The sequence below is a fragment of the Helicoverpa zea genome, chromosome 6, assembly GCF_022581195.2.
Source record: "Helicoverpa zea isolate HzStark_Cry1AcR chromosome 6, ilHelZeax1.1, whole genome shotgun sequence".
Classification (NCBI taxonomy): domain Eukaryota; kingdom Metazoa; phylum Arthropoda; class Insecta; order Lepidoptera; family Noctuidae; genus Helicoverpa; species Helicoverpa zea.
In genome coordinates this window covers 6379976-6394401 of record NC_061457.1, presented here as the reverse complement: position 1 = coordinate 6394401, position 14426 = coordinate 6379976, and the positions used below count along the sequence as shown (strand labels likewise).

Sequence of the window (14426 nt, the reverse complement as noted above, 5' to 3'; positions counted from 1 at the left end):
ATAATATCAGAAGATATTTATTAGTTCTTCCTGTTAGTATCTTCGGCTTCGGTCACCGATTGGAAGTCTCTGCGTTTTGTTTATACACGCAGATAATGAGGTCAAACAATTATCTGTGAGCTGATAACATGGTATAAGGTTTTAATGACATTTCATTTGGACGTAATATATGTACGTAATAAATTCTAATTTTATGTTCTCGATGCAGTTAATGTAAAAGTATGATAGCGCAGAAAAATATGTAAAATCTGTTACTTCTGAAGATATTATTCAACAACACACTTTCTTGGACTGAAATATAGGGTCCCTGAAACAGATCGGCATCCAATCATGAAACAAAGATTGATGTCATTCTATAAAATTGAATTCATTGTGGTTAATTAAGCGTGTCTGTCGAGGTGTGGCTTGAGTGCGTATGTGGCTATACACCTGGACTACCGGTTCACTAGTGTTTACTTGGTTGCATAGTGAGCTTTGATTGCACCCGCAGTCGGTCAGACCCGCGACCAACTGTGCGGGTGAAAGGAAGCGTTGCCAATGTTTCCGCACTCATGGGACCTTGATCCACCCATATTTATCTTCGTAACTTCGAACCATGTTGAATCAGCGAAACAACTTTTTTATACGTCTTGTTTCCACAAGATGATGGGTTTACACAGTTGACCGCTCACTAAAGATTTATTGTTCTTTATCATTGCCACTCCCGAGAACAAATATTATAACTTGATTGTCTTTGACATGTGTATTATAAACAGTCACCCCAGAGGGTGAAAGTCCCTGAAATAACTTTATTATCGGTGTTGTTTGTACTGTTAACGTCTTCTTATTATTGATATTTATTTATCATTATTAGGTTTCGGAAATTTCCAGCAATTATTGAATGATGGCTTTCCAAATGGCACCTCATAACGAGCAGTTTATCTTGAAAATAAATCAGAAAGTGACGGGTTTATGGGTGTTGCAATATCTAAACAATAATTTGGTTAGTTGCAGTCTAAGGTATGCGTCTGCTCTTGAAGGTAAACTGGTACTAGAGTAGTATAGAGTACGATTAACTATAATTCCGTTTATAATCATGGCCGCCACTGTTTTAACATCGTTCAATCGGAGCGAAGCCGATGCACTGTCGACGTGCGTGTAATAGACCGTCTAATGGAAAGCGGACTCGAGATTACATACACGGTCAACGTTAATTGTACGCTTATAGATACTTTGTTTCTGTAACCAACGGAGTGCGCTTTCACTTTTAGCATTTGCAATATTTTGTTTGCTATACCAATCAAATCCTATTTTCGCTAATACAACATCCTTCCTCTCAGGCGTCCAATACGTTTTGGTTGGTTGTTTAATCAGTACTTAAGTATTAATAGATTATTATTTTAAAATGACATTATTTAAGAACCCGTAAACTATGTACTCCATCGCTAAATTGGCGCCTTCAGTTTTATTATGAAATATTAAACATCGTTAAAAATGTATTACAATCCATCATGCATCCACACGTTGGAAACGCCTACTTGGGAGCTCTACCTATTCGCGGCAATTCATTTGTTATACTTACCAGCACCGTGCAGAATAATAAATATGGAAAGGAATAACACGCAGGATATTCGTAAACCCACTTCTTACTAGATAAATTGAACACCAAAAACGTAGTACCTATTTATTAATCTGTGACCAAATTAAAAGATTTTAAGACTAAAACGTAAAGGCTTAAAAGTTATTTAACATTGTTCTATCATTAATCACAGCTACACCTAGATCTCTTCCAAAAAGTAGTTGTGAAAGGAGATTAACTTGCAACTTCCAGTGTGGTCAAGCCAGTTTTACGCAGAGGTTTCAGTTATTTTGTAATATTATTTATGAGCCGTGCTTTTGTCTTCGCTTATTGTCACCGTAGCCGACTTGGACTTCGTGTGAACGGCAACCTTTATGATTTTAATGTTATTTTATTAAAATATCAGTCTATTAAAAGTAGTAAAAGATTAAGTTGTAAGTGATTAATTGGTTGGTTTCCCACTGAAAATGATAATTGAAACGTTTTACCATTACAATGATAACATCCACAATGAACTAATGCGTTTACCATTTCTTTGAACGAGTATATCCATCGAAACCTCCATCAAACGATGTAATGCTTACTGTATCCACTAAAATAGAATCGAATCTGTAAACAAGACAAGTAAAAATAAACGTTTTCTGTTTTACATTTTAGGTATAAACTTCTTAAAATGAGCTTACATCGTAATGTATTAAAAATATGTAGTAAATGGATCTGGCACGATTTGTGCAATATTGTTTGCAAACGTATAGCGGCAGGGCCGCCAGACGTGACGTGCTCACTGCTAAACAGATGTACGAGTATACACATTAATCCGTATACTCCGAATGATTTATAAGTACATGTTACGTGTTATCAATTAGCCCTAGTTAACCACCACTTAATGATAAATGTACATAGTTCAGACACGCCGCGAATTTAATGTTGTCGGAATAGCTAATGTCGTTGACGTGAAAGCAAATAAAGTTTTCTTTGCAGTGCTTTATAACAATAGATTGTTCATCTCTTGTGAAACACTTGACGCAAGAAACAAGTGATTAGGATTGGTAACCGGTAATAAGGATTAAAATATCATGTACGGATAATCCTGCTTGCCATTAAAATGAAATGATTGAGCAACAATATCAGTTGGATATTTATAGACGATTCTTTGATTTAAACGTATTCGTATTCCGATTCAGGTGAATAGGGCAACTTATCCCGGTGTAGAGTGAGGCGCATGAAAAATATTTGGGATCGTGCCAACGTTGCTCGGTCCGCGGCCGTCGAGCGGCGGGCGTCGCGACGCCCCTTGACTCGACCATCGGACTCGATAACGCAATGCAATACCTGACGTCGAAAGTGCATCGCTTACATTTGCTCTTAACTCGAAATATCTCTGAACAATAATTCCTCAATTCAATGCCACTGTGTTATTTTAAAATTCGAAGTATTTCCATTAGATAGTTTGTTGCATTCATAATTTTTGTAATGACTATTCATTAATCCGCGATCGTTCATACGTGCAACAATTTATACCAATATTAGATCAATCAATTTTTCTACATGCCTGACTTTTAAAAGCCATTGTTAAAAAAAAAGTTAAAGCCAATAAATAATTGTCGTTATATTATGCCATGAAACGCAACTCGTTTACTTTTTGACTACTTATTTTTAAGGAAGAAACAAGAACAATCTTTGTTAGGTTTGTAGGTGGTACATAAATGACACACAACAAAGTCCTAAGATTTGCTTGTCTTTGTACGTATTTAAAGACTTGTTCGGTCAAAACTCACGTTACTATGATAGTTAAGGGCTGTGATTATATTTTGATTAATTTGCATTTACAAAAACAAGTAACACAATAATTATAATTACTATCTCAGTCACCATTTTCTTTTTGTATCGAGCAACCTATCATGTGGGCGTAAATGCAATATTGCCCAAGCTCATAAATATAAGCAAGTATTTTATTAACCCATCATCAACATTGGGTTGTACCTATAATAATAAGGGCTGTTGTTTTTTATGTAAGTTGGTTTTTGTATGAAGAAATATGGGTATCAAATTGAAGGGCTCATCTTGCGGATTATATATCAAACAAAATAGCGCCTCTATTTTCGCTGACTGCGTAGATTAGTAAGTAAAGTAAAGAACTTGTACATGAAAAAAAACCGGCCAAGTGCGAGTCGGACTCGTGCACGAAGGGTTCCGTAAATTACAGTTAAATCAACCTATCTCAAAAACTATAAGAGATACTTTGATCAAACCAAAAATCGTTGAAAGAGTTAATTAGCATGCATCACCTCTATTTTTTTTAGAATTTTATACCCCGTAGTTATAAAAATAGAGGGGGGGGGACATACTTTTTACGACTTTGAGAGCTGATATCTCAAAAACCGTTCACTTTAAGAAAAATGTTTTTTAGAAAACTTTATATCATTTTAAAAGACCTTTCCATTGATACCCCACACGGGTATGTACATCGAAAAAAAAAGTTTCATCCCTCAGTTACATGTATGGGGGGCCCCACCCCCAATTCTTTTTTTTACTATTTAGTGTCATATTTTTGTAGCGGTTCATACAACACATATTCCCATCAAATTTCATCACTGTAGTACTTATAGTTTCCGAGTAAATCGGCTGTGACAGACGGACAGACGGACAGACGGACAGACGGACATGACGAAACTATAAGGGTTCCGTTTTTGCAATTTTGGCTACGGAACCCTAAAAAAACCGCTACATGAAAAATCTCAATTAACGAACTGTATATACTGAAACAAGTTAAACTATAGCAGTTGTTGGACCTCCTAGCTATACTAGCAAATGTTCCACAGAACAGTCCCCTCAACTGCGAATGTTCAACTTGTTTCCGTCGCTATAATAAAATATGACTTTTTATAATACGAGTAACGAGTATGGTCTATCTTAATACAACTTGTACTTTTAAACGAAACATAACATATTTGAAGTGGAAGCCAAGTTTGTTTACTTCAAGATCAGACTTTATTGTCACCTCTGTGATAAGATTAAACTATTTGTACAACTCAAGATAATAATATAGAAAACTAACAAAATCGTTGTAATGTTGTATAACTCATCGGTAAATCCATCACAACCTAGATAAATCATCGACTAGTTTTATAGAATAACTAGCTAGAAGTCACTTAGTCGGTTTTATTTATTTCAGGTGAGTAACGGCAATGTCATCGATACAGGAACACCTACCCTGCTGGTATTTACCATTTATTATTTAGCACTACTTACGCATGTGAATGCATTCACATTAAACATATCTGAATAATTACTAGTTTATAATTTACTAACCGTAAGTTAGCTGATCTCATTTCATGTCTGCCAATTCAATTTATATTAAACAAGGAACGCCTACTCACTCGCCCGCACGACTAACCCTCATTTTTAAACGTCGTCGTTGTACTTTTAAGCTTCCTTTTCTTATGCGAGAGGTTTCTTTTCATCTACTAAACATTTATTTACATTTGATACCTAGTGCATTCTCTTGTAAATATCCTTAGTTGTAATTACTGGCAAAATCTAAGCTTCCTATAAACCGTATAACAACTGCCTTCAGAGACTTCACATTATTAAATCCCTGCACTGTTTATTGGTGCAATGAACTAGATCTAGTGGCAGATCAAAGTGTTCAATTCAAGGAAAAAACTGTAATTGTGAACTTGAGTACTAAACATTGATTATTAGGTATTATAGCTTAATTAAGCTATGACACTATGTTAGGCACCTGCTAAGCCTTTCATAGAAGTAGTAGGTAAGTGTGTTATTTGGATTCCCATATATAATTAACGCAAGAAAATCTCCTAGTTATAAGAAAATCACAGTGCCAATAGCTATGTAAGTAAGAATGAACATGACCTTTGGGAACAAGAAGTAACATTCAAGGTTAATAACTTGCGCGCGGCGTTACAAAAGATTTCTCTCAGCTTTTTCACGTAGGTACGAAAATATCTTTCTCAAGTCCTTTAGTACCTAAATGCTGCGTAGTAATGCTTTTCATAATTTCCATGCACTAGTAAATCGCTCATAAGCTGGTAATGGCTTTTGGTGTTTTCTTAAATTTTAGAATGTGACAGATCATCAAGTCACGTTACCTTTTATCAAGCAGCACTTTCATCTCATTCCGTATTTACCATGCATGTTAGCCTAATCTTATCAAAATTCTAGTATAATAAATAAATTAAATTGGTTAAATCTCAACGTGACATTGATGTAGGCCAAAAGTCTGCTCACGAGACACCAAACTCGCTTTGATGTGGAGATGTAATGTTATTTATTAGATACTTACGTCCTAATTAATTATTTACTTTTCCCATGCCTGTTTTACAAACATTCTATCGTTGTAAAACACACAATATTTTGATAGGGTTGATTATTTGATCATGTATTTATTACCTTTATGTTCTAATTTGAAAAGGATCATAAAGTCAGTCCATTATATGCTGATAAAAAAACAACAGGTACTCAGTATTCTTAACAGGTGTTGACGACCAAACATTTTAGTATGAGAATCAAGACATTATGAAGCAAAAGTATCCGTTTTGCATGCAAACAAGTTTTAAATATTTAATCGATTGTAGGTACCTGTGGTCCTACCTGTCTGCTAATCGCGAATCCTTTTGTGCGTAACTTGCATATCTGGTTTTAAAAACACATAAATAGTAGCGCGTTCAATTTTCAACTTACATATACAGTCTGCGAATGCATATTTTTGCTGACGTCCGGTATGCAGTTTAAATTGGAATGTTGCCCTCGAATAATTCTGGAATACATTATAGTATTATTTATGTATTTATTCCTTTTTACTTATAAATTTAATGATATTAAATAAACGAATGCTACAACTTTTCCCAATTCAATAAGCCGCTGACTTGAAGCTATACACACATACATAGTCATATACACGCAGGTTGTTAAAACCCCCATGGGGTTTCATGCGTGCTTGTTATGCGCAATACACAGATTTCTCACGTACTTTTTGTTGGCAGTATTTTATACGAATATTGTGTAACAACTTTTACTCAAAATATAAAACTGTCCTTATCTGTGCAATAGATCAAATCGAATCAAATAAATAGTGTGTCACCTTTGAAAATTATCGTGTATCGAAGTACCATTAAGGCCTCGGCTGGACCGGTGCCAGAGTTTGGGTATTATTAGCAACGTCGACAACGACAAAGTTAATCAAGCTCAAATAAGATCAATATTTCCCGTAGGTGAAGTGATAGCGTTGTGTCTCAGGGCCAGGTGCTCGGCCCACTTACAGCCTGTCAGCCAGGATTACCAGCCCGATTGGACGAAGATGGACGCACTGTCATACTTTGTCGGACAATCTTTACAATATTTGTTATTTTTCCTATAGTCGTACAGTTTGTGAAGGTACATAAGTGGATTTATAAATAGATAGAAAGTAGTTAAGTTATTAAAACGAGGTTTCTCCCGATCATGACCAAATACTCCTTTCGTTTCCTTCAATATCTGATCTTTTTTCATTAATTTAATATTGAGTAGCATTGTTTCTAGGCTTTTATTATAATCACAAACAGTCGATCGTAAACAACCTTATTTGATAAAATCTATACCTACTTTCCATGTTAAGGTGCGTGGCGTGACCATTCGCGTGAGATGCCTGCGTGTGCCAGGAGAAATTCCTTACCTATAGCATTCAAAGAAGTAAACTATCTTGTTAATATGTATGCATAATGTGACATGTAAAATTATCTTACAAGAATTAAAATGAACTGAAAACTATACTTGTGGTACATTTGCAATAGTACAAAAAAAATTACAAAATCTTTGAAATTCCAATCCCACCAAAAACATTAAATGTAAAAAAAGCCAATCCTCTACGCAATTCCTCCACCGTAAAAAGTTTTGAGATCGCATAGAAGCCAAGTCCTGTTCTACTTTATTTGTAATAATAAATCAATATTTTGTGACTATATCAATAGTTTCGTTCACTTTACAATAATATTGACTTGGCCATGAGCACAATAAACTGCAAATATAATACAGCATATCTTGGAGAGGTGAAAGTCAAACATGAAGTTTAATATCACAGAATTAAATACTTTTAGTTTATTCAATTGTTACTAAATGACCTACAGTCAGTTTCATCCAACATCAATGAACTGCACATGTACTATGGCGCATGTTTAGTCCATGGTGATCTCAAATTCCAATCAGTCCATAATCAGTCCAATCGTAAAATCATGTCCATATAGAATTTATCAACGCACATTATTTCAAGGAGCGACTTTTAACTTGTGCTCATGGCCAAGACAGTATTATTGTAATGTGAACGAAACTATTGATATAGTCACAAAATATTGATTTATTATTACAAATAAAGTAGAACAGGACTTGGCTTCTATGCGATCTCAAAACTTTTTACGGTGGAGGAATTGCGTAGAGGATTGGCTTTTTTTTACATTTAATGTTTTTGGTGGGATCTAATTTATTTTTTGTAGGTCTCTTTCTTCTCTAAGTATATAACAAATTAAATTAACTTACATGCAACTAACTAAATATATTACAAACTAAATATGTACACCTAAAGTAGCATGTAAACAATATTTTTTTAACCTAAAAAAATTCGAAATTGTCGAATTTTTTAATCGAATAGCTTTTAGAATAAAAGAGATTTATTTCAGAGGTAGATGACGCTATCACATGAAATTATTTGATTTTTTTTTAAGTACTACTTATACTAAGCTATGTAACGAAACCATAGCGCGATTTAGACCAGGACAACGCCATCTATCGAGCGAGCATGCAGTGTTTATCGCACTGCATTAATATGAAAGATTTTATCATTATTCATTTCATTTAAACCTAGCTTTTTTATTCATATGTTGTATATTTAATACATAATAACAATATACCACTACGTAACAATAAAACAAATAGTAACATTTTGTACATAAATAAATAACAAAGTTATCAATGCAGTCAAAATTCATACACAATGTTCTTGAAAAACCGCAAATATAAATTTGTTTCCTATTTTTTTATTAAGTTTTAAGGTTTTTATAATTTTCCCTTTATATGTAGCTAATAACCTACCTTGGTGCCAAATTTGAAGGTTCTAAGTTTGCTAGAAGTACCTTAGACTTTTGATGATCGGTCAGTGAGTCAGTGACAAAATGGTGTAACTTTGATCGCTCATAACTGGTAAACTATTTATTCAAATGTCTTGTAATTTTGAGACTGAGCTTGTTCTAATACTTACTCTTGGTCATCGAAAACCTAAACTCCTAGCTTTGTTCACATGGAAGATACAGGGGACTGAAATAGCCGCGAAACGCTTCGAGAAAAGATGGTACGGCCGTGCCCGCTTTGCTCGAGTCTTGGCTGGGGCACTGCCGTGTCCTCAGATTGTATTTGCACCTGCCTCAACAATCCATTTCACCGTATACTGTAGCACATACTTATTTTCAGTATTGACTTTAATTCGTCATATTATATTGCATAGCTTTCGAAGCATTACATAAGTGTAAGCTTTACATAAAATGTGGCATAAATTGAAAACGCTTAATTAACGCGATCGGCGGTCCGTTAAATAGGGTAGACCTCGGGCACGGGTGCAGTTTCAAAGAGATTGGCTCGGCGGACCGAGCGAACGCCCCGTGATGCAACCGACGTCAACGTTCTTTTTCGTCTGTAATAGTACACCATCATTTTTCAACGCTTCAATGATAGCGTTTTCCATTTAAAAATGACTATATTGTTTCCGGGAAAATCTCCTCACATTTACTTATCAGAATGACTTGGTTGTTGCACTAATCAATGTTAAAAAGTCATTCGTGCCTGGTCTTCTCTCTGATTTAATATCAGGAATACAGAGAACTAAACGTGCACTACATATCATACATTGATCTAAATATAAATCAGCAACGTGGTTGCCAGTTTCTGCCAGGCTTGAAAGGAATCACTTTTGGTTAAGGAATGTTGCAGACAACCTAAACCTGTCGGTCAATTTCGAGTACATTTGTCAGTGTAATTTTCTTACAGTAAGCTATGTGCTTGCAAAACTAGGCTATATTGTTATTAGATTTTCCTCCTATTTTTTGATAAAGATATTAAGTTTCACGTTTTTCTCGTTAGGCATCGACTAACGATATCGTAATAATATGACGTGTGACTAGCAAGTCATATTGGCGTGAAGTTGCCATACGCGTGCCTGATTTGCATACATAACTAACAGGCGCCCGTACACTGCCTACTAACTGAATGTTACGTTCATCCTGTGGCTTTGAATCCATCGTTAATTTTAATTTCACTCACACTCAAAAGCACAACGGAAGAAGTGTGTCTGGGAGATAGCACGATTCATACATCCTTAAGTTAAAGATAGCTTATTCACGAGACTTAGAGAATGCTAACCTTATTGCCCGATATTAATACAACATTAAACAGCATATTAAATGAACTGCGAAAACAAAAATGAAACACACGAGAAAGGAACATTGATTTCTGTATATTTTTAGCAGGAATTTCCAGAATTACATTAGTTAACGTTGGAAGCAAAGTAAATAATATGAATTTTATTTATTGACACATTCTGTTCTCCCTAAAATACCGTTCAAATGTAATCAAATATTTATTGATTCCGGTAATTCGTTGAGCGGCAGCAGGCCGACGTGTGGGGACGAATGGAGATGGGAATTATTTATGATATACACACTTTTAGCCAAGTAAGCCTATTGTGAGGCAATTGCCTTTTGCCGTGAAATCGATTATAGCGGTTAAGGCTTATGCAAAATAAATATTAGTTACATTTCACAGATAGGTGTAATAAGCAGCTTCCGTATTTGGGTTCATGAAGTATAGCTTCTTAGCCATAAGATGGCAAAATCTATACATATAATAAATCTGTAAAAAAACTGTGTCTGTACATTGAATATATTAAAAAAATAATAATTGGGTGGGGTTTAGAAACAGTAATGGAGCACAAATCCAAAAAAAAAATTTTGTCGGTATGTCTGTATGTCTGTTTGTTTGTACACGCTAATCTTCGGAACTACTGGACGGATTTCAATGATTTTTTCTTTGTTGTATCGGTATAAAGTCGGGGCAACATATAGGCTATAATTTATCTTCGAAACTTGAAGACCTGGTGCAGAACTGCAACAGATCAACAAAACTATAAGAGATACAAAAATGGTGCCATGGCAAAAAATGTTCCACGTGATGAGCATTTTCGGTTGAGAGAATAAATTTGAAGATCTGGAACACCTGATGTGGAACCCCAAGAGCCCAGCTACACTGTAGCATATACGGATATGACGTTTTAGCAAAAGTTGTTCAATCTGATAAGCACTCTCTGTTGACTTATAAAAATGAAGATCTAAAACACCTGGTGTGGAACCCCAAGAGCCCAGCTACTCTGTAGCATATACGGGTATGACGTTTTAGCAAAAGTTGTTCTATCTGATAAGCACTCTCTGCTGACTTATAAAAAATGAAGATCTAAAACACCTGATGTGGAACCCCAAGAGCCCAGCTACTCTGTAGCATATACGGGTATGACATTTTAGCAAAAGTTGTTCAATCTGATAAGCACTCTCTGTCGACTTATAAAAATTGAAGATCTAAAACACCTGTTGTAGAACTCCAGAAGCCCAGCTAGACTATAGCATATAAAGGTATGACGTTTTAGCAAAAGTTGTTCAATCTAATAAGCACTCTCTATTAACCTATAAAAATCGAAGATCTGGAACACCTGATGCGGAACTTCAAGAACCCAGCTACACGATAGCATACATAGGAATACCGTTTTAGCAAAAGTTGTTCAATCTGATGAGCACTCTCTGTTGACTTACAAAAATCGAAGATCTAAAACATCTGAAGTTGAACTCCAAGTGCCCTACTACACTTGAAATGACGTTTTAGCAAAAGTTGTTCGATCTGATGTATATTTTCTGTTGACTTATGAGAATCGAAGATCAGAAACAACTGATGTGGAAATGAAAGCTATCTCTAATTTCACTGTATAATGATATAATAAGCTGCAAGTACCTCCAAGCGGCAAAGGCGGTAATAGTTTAGGACAGACTTTCAATGGTTATGCTATATCATCGTCAATGTTACTCTTTTACTACAAAACTTTTTAGAATGAATGTTCGAGTTTTAATGCTATTTGAGTGTTGTATTCTTTTCCATTTATCTTCGTGACAGGGTACCCTTCTCAGTACCGCGGGGGACGAGGGGGCAGTCAGCTAGATTTTAATTAATCAGGTATCTTCTTCACAATAAAACTATTACCATGGCCAGAAAGAGGTCGAATCTTTTCCAATGTTCCTAGGGAGAGAATCATAAGATCCCAACGATATACCGAAGAGCGCTTGGAAGGACTTGATGCTGTTCGAGAACATCATTCTGCAACTTGCTCCGAGGAAATCTCATCGGATCGCGAAGCGCGCTTCCATCATTGGCATGTTTAAGCATCTACATCCATATCTCTAGAGAACTTCTCAAGTAAAGAATATGCTACTCATTGTCTCGCGAGTCGGAGACGTTCACTGATACAAATTATACAAAATAAGCATGGTGAATCAAAGAAAGTAATAGTCCGTCTTTTAGATAACCCTAAAATAATGGACAAGTATTTTTTATTTTCTTTCACAAGCAAAGAACAACGAAGATACAAAACGCTTGAATTTTGTGTTAAGTCACTTCTTAGTTCAAATTTTACATAGACGTGACATCACGAGCCCCCACTCTCCGACTTTGTTGCGTTAAATCTCATTGTTATGATTGTTATTACCTCAAGAGCCTTTTCCCCAACTACGTTAAGGTCGGCTTCGATGCAACTGAGTACCAGTGTTTTGCAAGAAACGACCGCCTATCTGACCTCCACAACCCGGTTACCCGCTTAACCCAATACATCTTGGTAAAACTGGTCACACTTACTGGCATCTGACTGCCCATAACGACTGCCAAGGATGTTCAATGACAGCCGGGACATACTAGAAAAGACAGCTCCTCCAAAAACCGGTCATTGGTGGCCAAAATATTCTTAGAAAGTACATACGAACTAAGAGAAGTTGCATTGGCAAGTACTTGCCAGACCTGGAATCGCAGTCACACACTCATACTTGAGAGATTGGTTCTCTAAACACTAGGTCACCACTACTTTGTTATTTAAGGGTCCGTTCAGAAAAACCACTTAAATGCGGACTAATTAGAATCACTACTTTTATCCCTATGGTCACGCCTATTGCGCTTTAGTTCTTAGCGTTTTGTTTAGTCTGCTGTGCTTTTGCCGTTGACGTACAAAAGTTAAATATATGGAACGTTTCGAATGATTTTGCGTATTCTGTTGTTTTCCCGTCAACGGGCCCTTTAAATTCAACATCAGACGATCCAGATCTTTAATTTTGCTGACCCCGCAGTCGCTGGCATAAGGGACAGGATCCGCGTACGAAGTCGCGGGCAGAAGCTAGTCGTAAATAAATGGTTACACATACCTAAAGTTTATAGTGGTATGAAAAATGGCTTTTCAATCCAGAACATTGTATTCTGCCCGTAATAGGAGTAGGTAGGCACTAAGCCAAACTAGGACAAGTCAAATGGTGCTTTTTCGGGGTTCTCGTCTGAAACCGAACACGAAAACTGCGGTAGGGTCGGTCCTGTTCAGTTTTAGCTTGTTTAGGATAAAACCACTTTTAGTTGGTTTCCCCAATCTATAAGATTTTAACTTTATTCAACTTACCCTGTATGAAATAAAAGGTACCTATATTTTGGTTAAATGCGGTGATTATTTCACCAAAATTCGTTTGACACAACATCTTAAGATCAATTTATTTCCTCAAAATATATATTTTCTCATACAATCCTACAAAAATCTGTGTCAAATACGTAATCTTCATATAAAGTCACCTGAACTTCACTGAAAATCGATCTTAAAACATGAGATCGGCTGCGGTTTATAGTGTAAGCATTGCGGAGTAAATTGCCTCTCAAGATACTATCCACACCTCACTATAAAATCGAGCATTGACAGTGCACCTATATTTTTCTAGTAATAAGTCAGGAGTAAATCAGCTTCCGTTATATATTATTTGAACTACGACAACATTAGAACTGTAAAACTAAATATCTTATTGCTGTGATTTTGCACATGCTCATTCGGCCACTTGTTTTCAATCGAGTTCCATTTGTCTACTAAGTAATGTCACATGTGTCACATGTGTAAGTAGTATTTTTCTATGTCGTAAATTAAATAACATAATGGAGCATATTCACATGGATATTGGGTCGTAGTGTGTAGCGGTTGCCGCAGCCGCGCAGCGCCCGGAAGAGAGCTATTCCCGCCATTTACGAGTGAGGTCTGAATGCCCATGTCCATTGTTGCGAGGACATTACCAAGTGACGCCCTCAGATTGGCCTTGTATACATGTGCGCATTGTAAATGGGATCGGGATTCCAAATCACCCTATACAATACTGGTAACAAAGTTACAAAGCCACTCAGTATTGTTTTTTTAACAAAGAAGTCTAAAAATGTAAAATGTTGTGTATTATAAGAAACAGCTCTTTATTAGAAAACTAATATAATATTAATAGTATGTGTAAATAACTAATATTATAAGTTTGCTGTGCAGTTCCTTTCAGGAAGAGTGAATAAAGTGGAAAAAAATTGAACAAAATTTTAGGAACAGGAGTTCATTGCTCTCTTATTAAAACATGTTTGTGGTAACCGGCGGCATTCCAAATGCCTAGTCCCGAGATTGGAAACGTATAGCTCCTTGTAATTCCTGTGAACGGGTGAACGGAGCGAAATCCAATGTTAAAGCTGAAGCGCTTATTTGAAGCTCTGCAAATCTGTGTAATACTGCTAATATGAA

At 35.9% G+C, this 14426-nt stretch overlaps 1 protein-coding gene across 14 annotated transcripts in view; it reads left to right on the top strand.

Annotated features, from left to right (window-relative positions):
- The window catches only part of LOC124631071 (RNA binding protein fox-1 homolog 3), an 81284-nt gene that overhangs the window by 44932 nt on the left and 21926 nt on the right, over positions 1-14426 (top strand). For 12 of the 14 annotated variants that reach the window (XM_047165225.1, XM_047165223.1, XM_047165224.1 and 9 more), the window contains exon 2: positions 4734-4778. The exons of the other annotated variants lie outside the window; for them this stretch is intronic. In XM_047165225.1, coding sequence (XP_047021181.1) covers positions 4734-4778 — 45 coding nt within the window. The remainder of the gene's footprint in view (positions 1-4733; positions 4779-14426) is intronic. 14 annotated transcript variants of the gene reach the window in all.